Source organism: Dasypus novemcinctus, chromosome 11, assembly GCF_030445035.2.
Source record: "Dasypus novemcinctus isolate mDasNov1 chromosome 11, mDasNov1.1.hap2, whole genome shotgun sequence".
In the NCBI taxonomy this organism is placed as follows: domain Eukaryota; kingdom Metazoa; phylum Chordata; class Mammalia; order Cingulata; family Dasypodidae; genus Dasypus; species Dasypus novemcinctus.
In genome coordinates this window covers 55,459,153-55,479,647 of record NC_080683.1, presented here as the reverse complement: position 1 = coordinate 55,479,647, position 20,495 = coordinate 55,459,153, and the positions used below count along the sequence as shown (strand labels likewise).

General features: G+C 37.2%; 1 protein-coding gene across 2 annotated transcripts in view; it reads left to right on the top strand.

The window, feature by feature from the left end:
• Positions 1-8,290: 8,290 nt before the first annotated feature.
• The window catches only part of IBTK (inhibitor of Bruton tyrosine kinase), an 87,253-nt gene continuing 75,048 nt past the window's right edge, over positions 8,291-20,495 (top strand). For both annotated transcript variants that reach the window (XM_004462590.3, XM_004462589.3), the window contains exons 1-4: positions 8,291-8,513; positions 13,915-14,614; positions 17,762-17,858; positions 18,936-19,060. In XM_004462590.3, the coding sequence (XP_004462647.1) occupies positions 14,294-14,614; positions 17,762-17,858; positions 18,936-19,060 (543 nt within the window). In that variant the 5' untranslated portion in view covers positions 8,291-8,513; positions 13,915-14,293. The remainder of the gene's footprint in view (positions 8,514-13,914; positions 14,615-17,761; positions 17,859-18,935; positions 19,061-20,495) is intronic.

The window sequence follows — 20,495 nt, the reverse complement described above, 5'->3', positions numbered from 1 at the left end:
CTTTTACTTGATTAAATAGAAGGCTTTGATTGGGCTATATCAGTAGGATGTTAAGTCCTACCCACCAAGGGGATGGGGACTCACAGAGAAAATGACAAGGTAGAGGAGAAAGTTGGAGTTTTGATCCTGGAGCCCAGGTATTAAGCACACAGGGAAGCAGATATGTGAGGAAAGAGAGACTTTCCATTAGACACGGCAGAGGCCCCGGGAAGAGAGAGCTGTTCATCTGACAGTTTACAGCTGGCCTTGTGGAGAGAGCAGAAAGCTCTCTGCTGAGCTCCCTGGAGCTGAGCCAGAGAGAAATGAACCCTGGGAAAGAGACAACACTTGTCCCAGTCTTCAGCTGAGACTGGAAGAAGCTGGGACCACAGAGCCTTGGGAGGAGGAGGAAGACTGGACCCTCGCAGACATTGCCCTCCATCTTGAGTCAATATGTGGCAACAGACTGGGTTAGAAAGTACCTCTTACAGTACTGTGAGTTGGACTCTTTAGGGCCTTGTTACTGTAAACTTCTACCCCAAATAAATACCCTTTATAAAAACCAACCAATTTCTGGTATTTTCCATCAGCACCCCTTTGCCTGACTAATACAATAGTTTAAGTGTGGATTGGTTCTTTGGCTCTTTAATGTGTTCCATTTAATCTATTCTTCAACGTTATGTCAGGACCACACATTCTTGATTACATAGCTTTATTATAAGTCTTGAAGCCAGACAGTCTAATTTTTTCGTTTTTCTTCTTTTTTTTAAAGATTTTTTTCTCTTCCCTTCCCTCCTGTTGGTTGTCTGCTCTCTGTGTCCATTCGCTGTTTTACTGTGTCCTTTTGCATTCTCAGCAGCACCAGTAATCTGTGTCTTTTTTTGTTGTTGCATCATCTTGCTGTGTCAACTCTCCATGTGTGCAGCACCGCTCCTGAGCAGGTTGTGCTTTTTTGTGCAGGGCGGCTCAATGTGGGGAACACTTCTTGCTCATGGGGCTCCCCTATGTGGGGAACACCCTTGTGTGGCAGGGCACTCCTTGCGCATGGCAGCGCCGCGTATGGGCCAGCTCAGGACATGGGCCAGAAGGCCCTGGGTTCGAACCCTGGACCTCCCACATGGTAGACGGATGCTCTATCAGTTGAGCCACATCTGCTTCCCTTTATTCTTCTTTGTTCAAAATTGCTCTGGATATTCTAGGCCTTCTGCATTTCCACACACGTTTTATAATCAGCTTGTCAGTGTCTACAGAAAAAGCTTGGGGGGATTATTAATGGGATTGTGTTGGATCTATAGATCAATTTTCAGAGAATTGCCAATTAACCAATTGAATCAACAGTATCAAATCTTCCAATCCATGAAAATGATATCTCTCTCCATTTATCTAGGTTTTTTTAAATGTCTCTTAACAATGTTTAGTTTAGTAGCATTATGTTTAGTAGCATTTTGTATGGAGATCTGTGTTACCACCAAATTTTATTGCTGCTTTTGTTCCTCGGTTCATATGACTTCAGAATTAAGAAATATGACCTCAATGCAGCAACCAAATGTTTAATTACAGCTCAGCATTACAGCTTGAGTATTAGTCTGGCTGGGGTGAGGATGGAAGTGCACTCCACAGCTCAGTGTTACAGCTCGGGTGGCTGGGGCAAAGATGGAAGCACCCACAGTGTTACAGCTCAGGCCTGGCGGAGATGATGATAGAGGTGCACCACAGCTCAATGATCAGCTGGGGTGACTGGTGCAGATGGAAGTATGGCCAGGGCTTTGCGGCTGTGCTAGATATAAGCTCACTATGGAGCCACCCTGGGGGTGGAGCTTTAAGTTGTGATGCTCTAATTGGTTTGTCACTGGGTTCCATGTAGGAGCATTGGCTAGGGTTTGGAAACTACATTAGCATTTTATGTTAATACGGTAAGCTAACAGGAAGGCATTGGATCAGCTGATCATTAATTAGGGCAATGGCTTAAAAATCTTTTATTCTCTTGGTTGGCTCTTCCTCTCTCTGCCTAGGGGTCACCAGCCCACTTTCTCAATCTGTACATCTTTTGCTAAATTTAAGTATTTTAAATTTCTTGATGCTATTATAAACTTCTAAATTTCATTAACTTTTTTTGTTTCTAGTATATAAAATACAATTCATTTTTGTATATTAATCATTACCCTGAGACACAGTGAAATTCAAATCTACAATTTTTTTGTATAATCCTTAGGATTTTCTATGCAAGCAACCATGTTTTCTGTAAATGGAGACAGTTTTATTTCCTACTTTCTGATCTTCATACCTTTTTCTTTTCTTTTTTTCCATACTGCAATGGCTAGGATCTATAGTTGAATAGAAATGATGAGTTCATCTTTTTTTCTTGTCCTTAATCTTAGGGGAAAAGCATTCAGTCTTTATCTTTAGGTATGATGTTAGTGGTAGATATCCTGCAGATGATCTTTATCAGAATGAGGACATTCTCTTTTAATCCTAGTTAGTGCAGTTTTCATCATGAATGGGTGCTTAATTTTTTTCAATTTTTTTGAATCTATTGGAATAGAATCTATTGAATCTATTGAAATCTATCTGAATCTATTGAAATGAGCATATAGTTTTCCTCCTTTATTATTTTATATGGCGAATTACATTGATTTTCACATGCTGAAACAAGTTTGCATTACTGGGGTAAACCCTACCTGATCATGGCTATCATTGTTACATATAGCTGGATTCAACAAGGATTTTTGCATCTATGCTTATGAGATTTCGGCCTGTAATTTTCTTGTTTTGGAACGTTTTTGTCAGAGTTTAGTATTGGGACTATGCTAACCTCATAGAATGAGCAGGAAGAGTTCCATCTTCCTCTATTTTCTGAAATATTTGGGTAATATATTTCCACCCCCCAACCCCCACCCTCCCCATTATTTGAGAGAATTCACAGGTTAAACCATCTGGGCCAAGAGTTGTTTTTTCTTTTCCCTCAAGCAAAAAAGCTATTTATTGCAAATTTGAAGGCAGATAACAAAAAACCTGTTGACACCCACTTTTTGTGTGTGTGGTTAAGTTTTTCATAAAGAATTGTTATTTCTTTAGCAGATATAGGGCTATTCAGTTTTATCTTACGCCAAGTTTGGTAAGCTGTATTGTTAAAGGAATTTGTTTATTCCATCTCAAATTTTGAATTTTTTAACCTAATGTTTTACAACATTCTTTTATTTTTCTTCTAATGTCTGTAGGATCTATAGTGATAATCACTGTCAAAGAAAAATGTACTGGAAAATGTTAGACAAGAATGCCTTTATTCAGGGACTACTATAGTAAAGGATAGAGAATAGAACTCAATTTACTCAAAATAGAGGACAGCAGCCTTTTTAAGGACTGAGAATGGGTTGGCGGAAAAGCACTGGAAAAAAGTGAGGAGGTTGATCACTGGAATGGGTGATGAATTTACTGAGATTTACAGATTCCCTTTAGGAATGCCACCTGGAGTCTGTAAGAGCTGTGAGAGAGGAGACAGATAAGGAACTATTCATTTAGGAATCTCTCAGACATAGGAGTAGTATAGGGAAAGGGGAGGGGTAGGTCGGGGTAAGATTGATAGTTAGAATAGTTACGGTCTGAAGTCATCTTGTGTCCTTTTCTTGCAGTCCCTCGGCTGCAAGATTAGTTTCAAGGTAGTCAGGATTGTGGTGGAGGGTTGGTAGGGAGAGTAGAGTCATGGGAGGAGTAAGGCTGGCAGCATGATCAAGAGAAAGAAAAACAGTCTTTGTCACCACTCTTTCATTCCTGATATTGGTAATTGGTATTCTTGTTGGGAGATAATTACCCATGGTTCTCTCACATTTCTGTACATTTTATGAGAAAAGGTACTGTGGTAGCTAGGTAGCCCAACAAACATGTGTTCTTAATCTTAATCTACCTCCCTGTGGGTGTGAGCCCATTGTAAATAGTATCTTTGAATATATTAGGGTGGGTCAGTTTGTGAACTCATTTGTAAATAGGAGCTTTGAAAGTTCTATTTAGGTGTGACCAACTGATTGAGGATGGATCTTAATCCAGATTATAGGTGGTCTATAAAATAACCCAAAAGTCATAGAAGTGATGAGAACATCTCTATGCGACAGGAGGTAGAAAGGCAAGCCAAGGAACCCCAAGGATAACCCAGCAACCAACCATAGAATAAATTACTGGAAGACAGTAAACTTCTTATATATTTTTTTAACTTCGTTTTTAGAGAAGTTTTTCATTTACATTTTGAGAAAAATGATACTGAAAGTATAGGGAATTCCCAAACAACCCCTTACCTCCCACACTCACACATAGTTTCTCCTATTATTGACATCATAGATTAGTGTGGTACATTTGTTTCAGCTGATGAGCCAATGTTTAAGCATTGCTACTAGCTAAAGTCTATAGTTTACATTATGGTTTATACTTTGTGCTGCATAGTTCCAAAGGTCTTGACAAATGCACAATGTCATGGGTCCATCATTGCAGTATCATACTAACTCTAACCCTAACCTCTTCAAATACGCCCTGTGTTCCACTTATTCATTCCCCACCTTCCTTCTGAACTTCTGGCAACCTCTATCTTTATATCAATGTTGTAAGTCCTTCTGTTAACACAAGATAACTACAATAACAATAAATCTACTTTGGTCTGCGCTTACACTCCCCTCCCTGCCCCTTATGATTGTTCATTCCTTAGTCTTGAGTGGTTTGGGAAGATGGTTTACTCTGACTGCTTCAGGCTGAGAGGGGTCTTAGATATTATTGACAGATGAAAGGAATTCTTTTGCTTGCAGTTTTAGATACTCCTTGTTTTTTTAAGGAGGGGACTTGTCCATCATCATCATTTTGTTGGCTGTCCAAGGCAAGCCCAAAGAACAAGAGCATAGGAATTGGCCCCAACTCTTCTGGCAATCAGGGCTCAACTGACATAAGAACAATCCGAAGATTTAAGTCTCTAAGAAATATACTTAAGGCACATTAAAAATTATAGGTTCAAAAAAAGAGAGAAGAATCATAATTAGGGGAATTATGAGTATAACTATGCTGTATTGGGGAAATAGATTATCATATATTTCCAAATAGGGCCTGCCAAGGAAGGGTTGATATCATTAGACCATGTGCCTTGCCTCTGGGGTCAGACATCCCTAGAGCTCTCAGGAGCTTTCTTGTTTAGGCTTTGTTTACTGTGGCAGTTAGTGAAATCTGTCTGAGGCCTGCATAAGTACAACCTCTGGAATGACCACCCAACTCACTTTGAAATCTCTTGGCCATAAAACTTTTTATTTAATGTTTCCCCCTTTTCTAAACGCATCACTGATTAGCACTTGGTAATAATCCCTTGGTGCCAGGGAGCCTCATCCCTGAGAGTTGTGTACCACGTTGGGGAGGTAGTGAGTTTATTTGCTGAGTTTGGCTCAGGGAGAGGCAACATTTGAGTTACAAGGTTTTTCAGGAGGTAACTCTTAGGCATTAATTAAGATTCGGCTGTTTCATTTTTACAGGAATAAGGTTCATACATACAAGCATTAAGATCGGGGACTTGGCATATAGATCTGTATACCTTCCTTAGTTACAGTTTATATATTCCAGAGATTTTTTAAAAAGATTTTATTTATTTTCCCCCCTTCCCCTCCTCCTGCCCTGCTGTTTTTGCTGTATGTGTTGACTTCTCTTCTCTTCTCATTTTCTCTCTTCTAGGATTCACTGGAATTTGATCCTGGAGACCTCTGATGGGGAGAGAGGTCCCCTGTCAATTACTCCACCTCAGTTCCTGGTTTCTGCTCTGCTTCCCTTTGACTCTTCCCTTGTTTCTCTTTTGATGTGTCATCATCTTGCTGCATTACTCATGTGGCCACTTGCTCATCATGTGGGTACTCGCGTGGGCACTGGCTCACCGCGCAGGCACGCTTTCTCTTCTTTTCACCAGGAGGCCCCAGGGATCGAACCTGGGTCTTCCCATATAGTAGGCGGAAGCTCTATCACTTGAGCCACATCCACTTCCCTATTCCAGAGATTTTTTGCCATTTTACTTGAGAAAGTGGCAGGGCTTCCCCAAGGTGGAAGTTTAATTTTTTTGTTAGCTACGGTGTGGTCTGCTATCTACTGAGAAAACATACCCATGACAACACAAACACGTTCATATCCCATAGAAATATGTTTTAAGAGCATATTTCTCCACATTTCATCCCACTATTAACACCCTTTACTAGTGTTATAGATCCTGAATGAACATTCTTATATTTGTATTCATTACTACAAACTTCAGCCACTCCAGAATTCAGTGATGTATACAGTCGCCTGTTATATCCTCTAGCCTTCTTTCTAGTCTCATGGATGGGCCAGAATTTCAATAACGTTCATTTGTACATTGGCACTGTTAATTACACTCATATCGCAGTGCCATCATCTGGCCATTTCCAAACTGTTTCAATCAACCAAATTATAAATTCTGTACAGATTAAGCATCAATCCATCAATCTCTACTCCCCTTTTATCTCCTAATAACCTACCTTCCAGACGCTACCTCCATGAATCTGCTTAATATCCTTAGTTCTTGTCAGTGAGATCATGCAATATTTGTCCCTGATATCTTGATTTTGGACTTGGCCTCAAAACTGTGAGCCAATAAATTCTTGTTGTTCAAGCCAATTTATTGTGTGGTATTTGTCAGAGCAGTCTGACAAATTAAGACAGGCAGTAGCAGCCTTTGTTCTGGACTATCTTTTCAAGAATGTCTGCATAGCAAATAGCCTTGGTAAACAATGAAAATAGCTCCTTCTAGAGAAGTGAGCAGGTTTGTTTACTGTCCAGTATAATAAAGACAACTTCCTCTTCAGGGGTAAAGGTCAAATAGGTTTGCTTGCAGCCCACTATAAAAAATCACTAGGGTTCTATAAACTTAGGGTTTCTTAGTTCCATCTGTCAACCCCACTACATTTTACATCATTTACCTGGGCCACTCTGCGTTGTTAAAAGGGATTTGGGGCCCCAAACGAACCAATGTAAATAAGTTCATACTGCTTGCTGTGCCATGAGTAATAAGTTTGTCTGTGATCCAGGAATCCCATTTTGTAGCCAGCATCCATGAAATTGTGTGTGGCAGGCTAACTTGTTAACTTTGAAAGTAGGATACACACTCAGATTCTTCAAGTTTTTAACAATTTTTTTTTCTTCTAACTTAAGCAAGGAGTTTATTCGTTTGGTTGATCTTTCCAAAGAACCAACTTCAGCTTTGTTTATTTTCTCTATTGTTTAGGCTATAGTTGTCTCTTGAATTATATCTTCATACATTATAATCCACAGGCAATGTTATACTACTTTGGAAAGAGTAGCAGACCTTGGATCTAGCTTGTCTCTCTTTCCTTCTTTCCTCTTCATTAACCAGCTGTATCCTATGGCTTTGGGCTACTAATTCACCTTCCCGCAAGAAAGACTACCAAAAAAAAAAAAAAAAAGGGGGGGGGGGGAGTAAAGCTGAATGTGCCCTGAGGAGATATCTAGTCCAACGCCTTCATTTTAGAGAGTAGGTAACTTGTCCAATTGACAATGTGGCAGAGGTATACAGCCAACTCCTGACTCCTAGCGTTTGTTCTGAGTCACACTACCCCTCCTTGAACAAACACTTTCTGAGTCCCATGTATTAGGCACCGAGCACAGGATGTTTCCTGGTCGGTATCCTAGTATTGATTACTGTCTACTTTCTTTTCTTCCTTGTTTTTTTCATTTGAATACTTAAAAAATGGCCCTTAGACAGACAGCCAGTGGGGAATGCTTAGTGCAAGCCTAGCGTCAGGCACAGAGTGGCATGACCCGGGTCAACAGCTGGACCTACGGTGGAAATATAAGGAAAGCATTGACGTCTTCTGACCAAGCAAGTGACTCCCGGATAATCCGAATGTATAAACGAGCCAGGAAGCGGAAAAGCTGACGTTCCGGGAGCGGATGCTTTTGGCTTTCCAGTGACCCCACCGTTAGGGAAACGGGAGGAAACTTTTCTATGCAGGATGGCTAGGCAGTCGGTTTCTGCTGTGGTGTCCGCACGGTCTCCCGGGCTTCGCCACTCCTGGATTTTCCTCTCTCCGAGGTCTACCAGCACCGAGAGAGCGACATTTCTACCTGGGTTGACCTCAAAACGGTCCTTTCCATCGCCCCACCTGGCCAACAGTCCCCGGGGGCGGCCTTTTCCCACCCCCCGCCTGCGCCGGCAACCCCAAAGCTCCTTGGGCCAAGCTCTTTAGGTACTGCCACGCTAGGCCTTCTGGACAGGCAACCAGCCAATCCTCATGAGGCATACACGAGCCGCAGCCAATCAAAGCACATCTTGTTCCTGGGTACCGCCCGCTCTGGCCCTGTTTCCTAGCCTCTCTTCCCCGTGGTGGCAGTCGGCAGTAGCTGCAGTTGCGGTCAGAGCTGGGCCGACCCTGGGGACCAGTCCCCCTGGAACCTTTCGGTCTCTCCTGTTACCTTCACTGAGAATGAGTCCTTGCACGGCTGTGTGCCGATTCTGCGGAGATAACCGGATCAGTTTCATCTAGCGACTGGTGAGAGAGTTCGGCGCGGCCCGACTGTGCGGATAGCGCTGAGACGTCAGCGCTCCTTCAGCTGGGGGGGGGGGCAATAGGAGAGGGAAGAGTATTCATCTTCCGGAGGGTGTTGGTGACGGCGGATGCCGGTGGCGGGGGTGGGCCGCGGGGAGGGGAGCCAGCGGCGCCGAGGCTTCCAGGCTTCGCGCGGGGCTGGCCAGGTGGTCCCGGCCCCTGCAGTCACCTCCACACCGTCTCCTTTAGCTAATGGATGGCGTGTTCTAGACGTGCTCTGTCTCAGTCCTGCCAGACACGCCCTCCAAGGATGTTGCGTACCTAGTTTCTGGCAGTTGTCAGGTGTCACTCCCCTTCGAGCCTTGGATTTGAACCATATCTGGAGCATGTCCCTTACCCCTTCTTGGGTGTCACATAGTTTTAGTCCACTCTAGGGAAACCAACTCTTTGTGTTGGAAAGCAGGTCATGAACTCTGAAGCTAAGTGTGAATTGACTAGTGTGTCAAAAGGGACAGGAGATGGAGGCAGAGAGGATAGAAACCTTTTTCAAGTATCAATCAGAGTTTTCTGTTTCAAAGGAGTTTTAACCGAAGGTACCCTTGTCTCTTGTTTTCCATCATAGTCCATGAAATTTCGTGTTAACCAGACGAGTTATTTTTCAGGAAGCAGAGACTGGTGTAGCACTTTTTCTTATATTCCTCTAGTTAAGGAGTTTGGAATTCGAAATTTGTCAGAAATACTGAAAGGATGTGAGTTTTGTGAATGTTAATATTTCTTTTCCCATAATGGTGCAGATTCACATGCGTGCATGGTTCCTTCTTGATCATTTCACTTCTTTTTATATTTGGAATTTCTTGATTTTCATATTTACAGGGCAATAATGAGACTGAAATAAGGATTTTAAATTAATTTATGCAACGCACTATGCTTATCTAGATCGAAGTTCAAAAGATGATAGATACTATGTTTTTAAGCCATGAGGAAATGTTTAGCCTTTGTAAATATTTGGGTGGACAACATTCCGAGTAGAAAGGATTGTAATATAATTATGACATTTTCTGACCTTTACACCGATATGTCTCTTTCCCCCCTTTAACATTTGTTGGAGTCTCACCACCATATGAATGAATTTTCTCGTTTAATTTTCAGAACAACTCAGGGGATAAATAATTAATATCCATGCTCCCCATCCCCCCGTTTTTAATACAAATGAGGGAATTGAAGCTTAGAGAAATTGAGTAGTTTAGCTAGGTTGTTAGCTCAGGTGTGCTCAGTTTAGAGCCTGAACTTTATATGCTGCATGGTCTCCAGGCCTAACTGGGATTTTCTTCCTGAGGTCACAAGGCTATTCTTAACACATGTGTTGGAGATATTTTGGTTTTGGATGTATCAGGTCAGGGAATAGCATGATGAGATTAGGGTTGAGGAATATATGTGATATTTTAACCAAGGTTAAATAGAAGGATTGTGAGCCATTGTTGAGGTCTCAGATTTGATTGGCTAAAATGTTTGTGGCAAACCAGTCTTCATAGTTGAACAATTGCCTTAGCTAACAACACTCCTCCAACTCAGTGTCCCATCAACACTTCATCATGTATAAAACAAATTCTCAGTTTTAATCTTTATGTCTTTGTTCCTTGTTCAGATTTGTTTTGTTTTTATGATTTCTAAAGTATTCACCTCTGATACCTCTTCCTGGCTGCTCTGTCAGTCAAACCAGAAATCTGGGAGTTACCACCATCTGTTGTGAATACAAGATCATAAATATGTTTCTGAATTGCCCACTTTATTTATTACTAAATAAAGTCATATGAGGCAATCTATAATTTGGTCCACTCTTGTCTATGTATTAGGTCTCATTCCTGTCTGTTATCTGAATTATTGGAAATTTGCAGAATGGACCAAGATGATTTCAGTTCTTTTATATTTACTGTTTCCTCTGCTGGAATGTCCTCCTGCCCTTAATTTATCAGGCAAATACATACTAATCTTTAAAATCCTCATTTATACATCTCTAGGAAATCTTCCTTGTCTCGCTCTTGTCCACTCCCCATTCCTGTATGTTAATTGTTTTATCTTGACCATAGATTTTTAAATCATGATAGATAGTCATTAATGTTTAAATAAAATCAGTCCCCTCTACCAAGCTGTGACAATTTGATAGTAGGGACTGTGTAATAGATTCTCAGTAAATTTTGGTGAATCGCTACAACAACTAGAAGTGCATTTACCTAAGTGTTATCCATGAACCTGTATTTTATTTTGTGACCTATTGTAGATGCACCTGAGAGGTGGTGTAATACAGCAGAAATATCCTGGGCTTTACAGTTATACATATCTGTGATTGAATGCTAACTCATTTACTGGTGGTGTGTTTTGAGTGGCTTACTTAACCTCTCTGTGATGTAAAATAACCATATATTAATTAGGTACTTAATAAATATTTCTTTTACTTTCTTCCCCTTCAATATGTGTTTGCTGAATGCATGAAAAAGATTTATAGTAGGCATTAGAAATATGGGTCTGGAATTTAGGAGAGATGGTGGGCAGAAGATAAATTTGGAGGTTATAAGTATGTAGGTTAAAGGTAAAAGCATGGAAGGAGTTGAAATTATCCAGGGAGAATATGAAGTAGAGAGGAAAAGAGGACCCAAGGACAGAACATTGAGAGAAGCCCCACTTTGGAAGGTCTGGAGAAGGGATAGTACCCCAGAAGGAAGTGATTGGAGAAAGAAACCATGATACTTCAGTGACTCCCTATCCCTGTTAGGAGCGTGTAGTGTTATGATTCAAAAGGGGGGAAGTCAGGTAAGTTAAGAACTGAGCATATACATAAGTATTTGGCAATTTGGAGGTTACTTTTAACCTTAGTGAGTGTGGTTTCATTGGAGAACTTTGCATGGAAACCAGGTCCCAGTGACATTGAAACTGAAACATCAACTTTAGAATTAAAATGTGATGCTTTCTATTACTAAAGAAATAATAATAAAAATAACTCTTTGTTGAATGCATGTTCAGTACCAGGGACCATGCTAAACAGCTTATATTTATTATCTAAATATCATTACGGTAACCCTGTGAGGTTGGTGGCATTCCATTTTCAGGTGAAGAAATGAGGTTTTGGAGAGATTATCTATTTTTTAGAGTTACATAATAGTTAACAGTCAACATTTCTATATTTGAATCCAAATATTTCTGACTCTTAACCCTAGCTCTTAGTCACTTCCATATTTATGTTCATAGTATTCTGAATGTATATATATTTTCTGTATATGATATTATGGTGTGATTTTCAATATTCTCTTTTTTCTTTAAATATTTATATTATGTATAATAAATTAGGCAATTCTCTTCTGCTGTATCTTAATTCTTTCATGTAGGGTTTGAGTGGTTCACCAATACGTAGCCCCTTTCTGTTATTATGCACACATACTGGAAATACAAAGGTGGCAGGAAATTAACTGCATATGACTATTTTGTCGTATATCATGTTTTCCTATTTTAACATTTTAAACCACTTGAGAATTTGGTACCTTTTTCTCTGTATCAGCTACTTAATAAACTCATTTTTGTTTTTGTTTTCTGGTTGAGATCACTTTAAAGGCAGGATGGTTTTTATAAGAACTGTATCACATTACACAGTGTAGACTAGTAGAAACAGACCTGGAGTTTAAAAAGGATTAGGAATCATTTAGTTCTATGCTGTTATTTTCCAGATGAAGGAATCAGAATAATTAAGAACAAAAAACTAGTTTAAATTTGTACTTCTGAATCTTAGTGTGGTTTGAAGTGGTAGTGGAAAATACAGATTGAGAATGTTTCATATCTATGATAAGCAGACGTTTTTCTACTTCTGTGGTAAACTCATGTACATCCCTCTAAATAGTTTCCAGGGAAGTAGAGTTTCTTTTTATGCCACATTCAAAGTATAATATTAAAAATAAATAAAAATGAAAAAGTATTTTGGAAACTTAAGTAGTTTGATACCTTGGCAAGAGAATTTACATAGAGTTTCTACTATAAAATCTTTAAAATCTGGACGTAATGAATGGATTGGCTATTAATTTAAAATCCAGAGAACAAAAATACTGAAAAGAGAAGATATATAAATTGGAAATGATAAATAAAATGACAACAAAGAAGTGCTTAGTGTAAAGCAGTTCACTCTAGATATAAAATTACTAATATACTGGTGGTTTTTTAACAGGAAGTAAAGAAAATGAGGAATAGAGGTTTCTCAAAGAGTTGATAAATACTTCATTTCTTCAGATCTGAATGAGGCAAAGCAGACTATATATTGAAAAAAATGAAGCTAGAGGCTCATATATGGTAGAAGATAGATGAGTTTTCTGTATTTTCCTGTGATCTCTCAAATCTGTATATTAGTATTTATTTTTTAGAAGTTTGTTTACACACATGGTTGCTATAGAATAAATTCCTAGGAGTAAAATTGGTTAGATTAGAAGGCATATACATTTTACATTTTGATAAATTTTACTAAATTACTTTCCATGGAGGTTATATAAGTTGCTGCTCTTGCTAGCTGGGATGAGACTTCCTGTTCTCCCATAACCTTATCAACACATAGTAATATCAGCCTTTTTGATCTTTGCAATTCTGATAGATAAAAAGGTAGTTATCATCACAATGATAAATGTGTTTGTGTGTGTGTGTGTGTATATATATATATATAAGGATGAGCTTAGTTTTGAAATAACCATGAACAAAGTTTAGTCTAGAATAACCATCCAAATAGTAAACATAATCAAGGGTAGATCTGGTTTTGAAATAACTATAAGCAAAGGTAAGGTCATTCTAGTCAGTTTCAGTGTTTCCAGGTATGAACTTTCAGCTATTCTATGTTATACTGGGAAAATAAGAAAAAAAAGCATCTATATAGTGATTCAATAATCATAATCATTTGTTAATTCTTAACCCTTGGTCACAAATTCAGACTTCATTTGCTTCAAAACAAGCTGGGCACTTTTGTTTCTCAACTAAGCAACTAAAACTATTTTAACATTAGGTTATGGAGCACAGGACTGCCTCAGTCAAGACCCAGGTATTCATAGAAACCAAAGTGGGGCTGGATTTGAATTGCTGTGGTTTAATACCTAGTAGAGTATGGAAACACAGGAGAGCAAGCATGAAGGTTATGGAAGAAAAGAGGTAGATTCTATAGTGTAGACGCAGAGATTAACCTTAAATATGAGACTAGAAAAAAGGAGATGAGGATGACTGTTGATAGACTCATTTTTTTTTTTCTTTTTAAATAAGAATTAATGGCATTTAAATGGATACAACTATGGATGTAGTTGTATTGTAAAGGACTTGAGGAGACTTAAAGATAGTTTTTCTATTTTTTAACTTCTCTCTTTTCTCTCCTTTTCTTCTTCTCTTACAGGGCATCTTTGCAATTATGGATATTTAAAAGGATCAGAAAGTGTGGAGGGGGAGATCCCCTCCTCCACTCCCCCTTGGTGCTTGATTCCAGGAATAATATATAAACTGTAGAAAGTTGTTTTTGTTTTTTTAAATAAATAGCTTGCATTTGGTATAAACTTTGTAGAGTTATTTGTAATTTTTTGATCTAAGTGCCAAAATAAATTGTACAAAGATAATAGTTTTATACTGTTGCCATAAGGATTTAAATTTTAATCCAGAATTGGCCATTTATTCTCTATAATTCATCCCAAATACACCATTTTATCCTGGTTTTTGCTTTTTAAAATTAGTCTTATCTGACTTATTCTGAAGATATCAGCAGTATAAAAAAAATTAGGATGAATTCTTTCATCCCTGACTGTACATTAAAGTGTCGATCCCTGAAGCATGCTTTGGATATCCTTTCTGTGATAACAAAGGGAAGTGAAAGCCAGATTAAGGCCTTTATCTCCAGTTATTGTTACAATGCTGCAACTATCAAGGATGCCTTTGGAAGGAATGCCCTCCACCTTGCTTCCTCCTGTGGAAAGAAAGGAGTGTTAGACTGGCTTATTGAGAAAGGAGTGGATCCGTTGATGAAAGACAAGGAGTCAGGATGGACAGCTTTGCACAGAAGCATTTTCTATGGACATATTGATTGTGTTTGGTCTCTATTGAAGGTAAGTATCGTTTGCTTATTTAAAATTGTATTTGGTCAGGTTTACGTTTATTTTTTTATGCATAGCTCTTAATTTTCCAAAAAAGATTTGAGCTCTTATCACTTGCTAGGTGTCTTTTATTACTGTCACTCACTCCGAATTAATATCCCCTTTAAATTTAATTCAATCAATATCCTTTTTATTTAACCTTTATGATGTAAACTTTTAAGCATATCAAAGTTGACAATCTATTTTTAACTGTCTGCCAATTTCTTGTTATATATACTCACACTGACTTTTCTCATTTCGTATTATTTTGAAGCAAATCCCTGACATTTTTATCATTTAATCAGTACTATGTATCTTTTACTATTTGAACAAATATGGTTTACTTTTTTTTTTTTTACTTTTAAATATCTATATTATTAACTGCTTTAAAAGTGTACTAGTTACTGAACATTACCAAGCGACTGTTTTTGAGTTGTATGTTCATTTCTTGTTTGGCTAGGATAAAGTGTTTTTCTAAAAAAAAATTATAGTTAGATATATAATATCTAATATATAATTAAAATATCAGCTTAATTTCTTTGAGATTGCCCATCCAGTAGATTAAATCTAGATCTGTTGTACTGAATAGCCAAATAATGAAGAAGTGCTTTGAGATATACCCCAATGTCATTTCATAATGAATGCAAATTAAAATCTCACCATCAGAAGTCATGAGTTTTAAATTTAACAATCTTCTTTTGTACAGGTATTTTGTTATGGTTAGTGGAGGACCGAAAGGAGGACAGTTTCTGTCCTCAAGGAACTTGTAATCAAATTAGGAAGCCTTATCTGCTTTAGACTTTTACAGACTTATTTCTATAGTGGTCTTTATGTAGTAACATTTACTGACTAAAATAATAAATATAAATACTAAAAAACAAACAAAAAACCTTTATTGCTGCTAAACTGCCTAGGTCTATTATTAAGTCATTTTGGATGAGTTCCTGAATCTCAAACCTCAGTATCATTTATATAATTAGGATAGCAATAGAACCTACCTCATTTTTTTTTCCCCCAAGGTACACCAGTAAAGAACCTTTTCTTAAGTTTATTCTTCTCAAGAAAATTATCTGCATGCAGTTCTTTATCATAGGATTAGCTTTGGGGGGGAGACAGACAAAACATAAACAAAAATAGTTTTCTTTTTTTCCTGATAGATATCTCCAATGGTGTTTTTACCAGTGGTTTGTAATGAAATAGCTAAAGTCCTTTTGGTCCTTGCTGTAGAACATTAGCATGGGATGCTCAGGCTTGTAAGACTGGTATATACATTGGTGCTGTTTTAGAGTTTTAAGATGAGGATATTAGAAAATGTCATAGCCACCTACCATAACTCAAGAACTCTGAAAGCAAAAAATATTCCTAGTCCTTTAAGCAGTTGGGGCTGCTTAGGATTTATTACGAATTTTGTAAGACCTTAGATCATTGCTAACTCTGTGTATTTTTTGTTAATTGACTTGGTAACTCTTGTGAAACCAGGTATTATAACTATTGGAACCCAGTGCAGTTAGAATTGGTTTTAGTTTATTAGGAATACATCATTACAAGATGAGAGAAGATTCTTCTTTCTTAAGTAATCCAGGACAGAATATTCCAACATCTCAGAATTAAGGGTTTAAAAAACTTCATGGTTCATCTTGGCCTTTGCCTACACAGGTAATCTGTGTATGTGGACAGACAGTGATGACTCATACCAGTTAAAATAGAAGTCTAAATAATTGTTGAAAGTCTTACAAAACTGACAGCAAACATTAAAAAAGTTATTCTTGGAAAAAAAAGTTATTCTTGAAAAGGAATACATTTTATATTTAAAAAACTGTAGTGAAGTAACAATAGGGAAGCGGTTTTGGCCCAACGGATAGGGTGTCCATCTACCACATGGGAGGTCCAAGGTTCAAATCCAGGGCCTCCTGACCTGTGTGGTGAGCTGGCCCATTCTCAGTGCTGATGCACACAAGGAGTGCCGTGCCATGCAGGGGTGTCCCCCGCGTAGGCGAGTCCCACACGCAAGGAGTGCACCCTGTAAGGAGAGCCGCCCAGCGTGGAAAAAGTGCAGCCTGCTCAGGAGTGGCGCTGCACACACGGAGAGCTGATGCAGCAATATGATGCAACAAATTGAGACACAGATTCCAGGTGCCCCTGACAAGAATACAAGTGGACACAGAAGAACACACAGTGAATGGACACAGAGAGCAGACAGCGGGGGGGGGGGGGGGTGGCGGGGAAGGGAAAGAAAGAAATAAAAAATAAATCTTAAAAAAAAAATAAAGAAACAAAATGCTAAAAAAAAAGTAACAATAGTATTAACATTGCTCTCTGCTTTGTTCCCTCCCCCTTACCCCCACCATTATATTTAAAAGACAGGAAAGTGGTTATAGGGATAGACTGCCTTAAATAAGTGGAACATAAAAATGTTTCATTTTATGTTTGAGTTTGAATAACTGTGAAAATACAAGACTGTAGTAAATTCTTCTTAAACACACTTATACACATAGATTTGTTCTCAGATTGTTGTGATTTAAAAGAGGCCACAATTGAACAATGCTATAAAAAAGATTTAAAGTGGAAAGATAAAAATATATATTACACAAATAGAAATAAAACAATTGTCTAAATAGATATAATTCAAGGTAAAAGGAGATGGGGCAAAGATGATTATATTATATTTATAAAGAGTAAATCCTAGTATCTTTTGTTCTGCCATTGACTTGAAAAATCTTTACAGCCTTTACCTATAAAGACGTGGGATATGGTTCTTGAAAATACAAAAAGCCCAAACACATACCCACATAGTTTGCTTTACTAATAAGCAGGGCTTACTTACCTTACAATGAAAAATGTTCACATCCAGTTCATTTTGATTTTTTAAATGTTACTTTATTCATGTCTTCTCATCCCTCCTCATTTCCCCATGTATTGGACATTTGATTTCTCTTTGTTGTTTATGTGTGTGAGAGAAAATGTGTGAATATGAGAGAGGATTGTTATTAAATGTTTAATTTTCTTTTTTCCTTCATTTACATGCATGATAATTTGACTTTTTGTATATAAGAATAAGAAATTACTGATTTTAGGTAAATTGTGTTTATATTGATATGTATTTACTTATTTATCTCTTAGCATGGTGTTAGTCTATATATTCAAGATAAAGAAGGCCTATCAGCTTTGGATCTTGTAATGAAGGATAGACCAACTCATGTAGTATTTAAGAATACTGGTAAGAAATTTTTACAAATATATTACATTAAGGGGCAACTTACAAAATTTTAGTGAAATTTTATTCCTGTTAAAATAGTAGAATCTTTGTGCACGTTTATCTACAAAGACTTCCTTTGGTTTATGTTGGCTGATATTTTGGTTAGGTGTTTAGAATATCTTGCTTTATTTTTTATTTCTCATTTTCAGTCCATATTTGTGTTTATAAGAGTAAGAATACAACCTAATGGAATGGCAGTTTGAACTGTAACTGCATAAAGTAGTTAATGTGTATCTACAAAGTAACATCAGCGTTTGAGGTAAAGGGAAGAAGGAGTGATAGAAATGATTATTCTACCCACATGTTCTAGTTTCATTTATCCTTCCAGTATGTTCATTGAGCTTTGAAATTGGGAATTAGGGGAAAAGGAGAAGAGTTAAAATGGGGCATTTGTATTTAGTTAGTGAGCAAGCTAAGTAAGGACATAGTCTTCATTTTTATTTTTGCTTTGGATACCACAATGCAGGTAACAGTATAATTCCATTCTTAAACTTTTTTAGCCTTCCAAAATGAAAATGAAAATTTATGTCATAAACTTAGCTGTGATTAGGTTTTATCCCAGTTTAATGGGTTATTATCCTAGTCACTAGTATATTTTGCATATATCAAGACCTAATGATTAAAAGCTAATGTAAGTAATATTACATTTACTTCATTTAGAATATTTATATATGTAGATTAATAACATCTTACATTTGAAATAACCATATATATATTTTTAAACTATGTAGATATGGTAGTTGCTGTTTTAGTTCTTTGGCATTAAACTTTAATTGCTAATGAGTCAGTAAACAAATGTTAATGGATTATGTTGATACAGGCCTGTACTATGATTTGGATTTTAGAACTATATAATATATTAATAGTTTCATAGTTTAAGAGGGTCTTGGCAGTATCTTTCTAAATGTGGTAGTTAAATTAGTTCTTATGAAGAGTCACACTTGAGCTAAACTGAAAGTGGAGTGTAACTGTAATTGAACCAAACTTATAATTTTTTAAATATTTAAAGCAAGCATAAATACTAATTTTTCACTTTAGATCCTACAGATGTCTACACTTGGGGAGATAACACAAATTTCACCCTGGGTCATGGAAGCCAGAATAGCAAACATCATCCAGAGTTGGTGGATCTGTTCTCCAGAAATGGGGTTTATATCAAGCAGGTATTTTGAAATATAGCCTGAGTACTTTTAAAACCTAAAAATAACTTTTATATTTTAAAGCTAAGCTTTTCATGTGGATTATGTTATCTTTGTTGAACTTATGATAGCAGATTTTGTTGAAAAAAATCAACAGTTTACTAATTTTTTTTTAGATTTCATTAGCCATAATCTTATTTAGACTGTGAAAATACCCTACAAGTGTGAGATGTTAGTGCAAGTAGTGTTAATAATTGGAAGGCACCATATAGAGAGTAATTTAAGAGTGTAAAGCTTCTATTAATTTTCTAGCTTTTGTTTCTATTTAACAAATTTTGGATTCTTCTAGTTTTTTTGCAAGCGTATTTGTCGTTGAAGCTCTGTGTTACTAGTTTTATGTAAGTGAACCTGAGTTCTTAAATATAATTATTTGTAAAATTCTAATGAAATTATGAAGTTTTGGTGTTTTGTCCTATATCCTTATGCTGGATGATATCTCTTCTTTCATGAATTCAGCTACTGTTGACACATTCTCTTTCTCTTTAACTGTGTATGAGTATATGTGTGTATGCATAATTTATACTCTAGGCTCAGCCTTTGTCTTGAACTTTGTTTCTTTTGTAATCTGGATGTTCTTTCAAGGTATTTAAACTTAACATGCCTGAAGTATTAGTTTTGTCACTTCTAAACTTTCTCTACTTATTTTTTTAAAGCTGTAATTCTTGGTTTCTAAATCCTTGTTAATATACTTCAACATGTTTGAGTTCAGCTCTTATCTCATGAACCCATGTGTCCTGCTTTTTCAAGTTCTTATCTCTTTCTAGGACAATGACAACAATGTCCTAACTTGACTCCTTGGATCCAGTACTTTCCTGTGTTAGTACATGGTACTAACATGAGTTTTTTTATGAGAAGAGATTTTAGACAACAGTGAAGGAGTAACAGTATCATTAGGAAACCACAAGGCTGATTGTACCTTTGGATCCTACAATATACATGGCAAAGAAAAATTGAGCAGCCTCCACTTCACAGGGTTATGGGTAAAACTGTACTCAGAGAAAGCCACAATTAATTAAGGCAAGGAAGTTGTGAAGGTATTTTGTGAAGAGATTAAGGATGTAAGGAATTTTATTTACCACAGAATGAGGGTTGAAAGCAGTATAAGGTCTGGTAAGAGAAGAGAAAGCACGAATGGGAATATATACTGGGCATGAATTATATATAAATCCCTGTTACTCTGATTCTGTAGGGCTGATTCTGTAGGATAGTACCAAGTGAAATAACAAATTATAATGAATTATAGATGATTAATATTTACATTATATATTCCAGAGAATTAAGATGAAAAGCCATAATCAGTTTTCTCATTAAAAATTCAGGGTTTTTTTTTTTTTTTTAAGGAGATATTGGTAATTGAACCTGGGACCTCATACATGGGAGGGAGGCACTCAACTCCTGA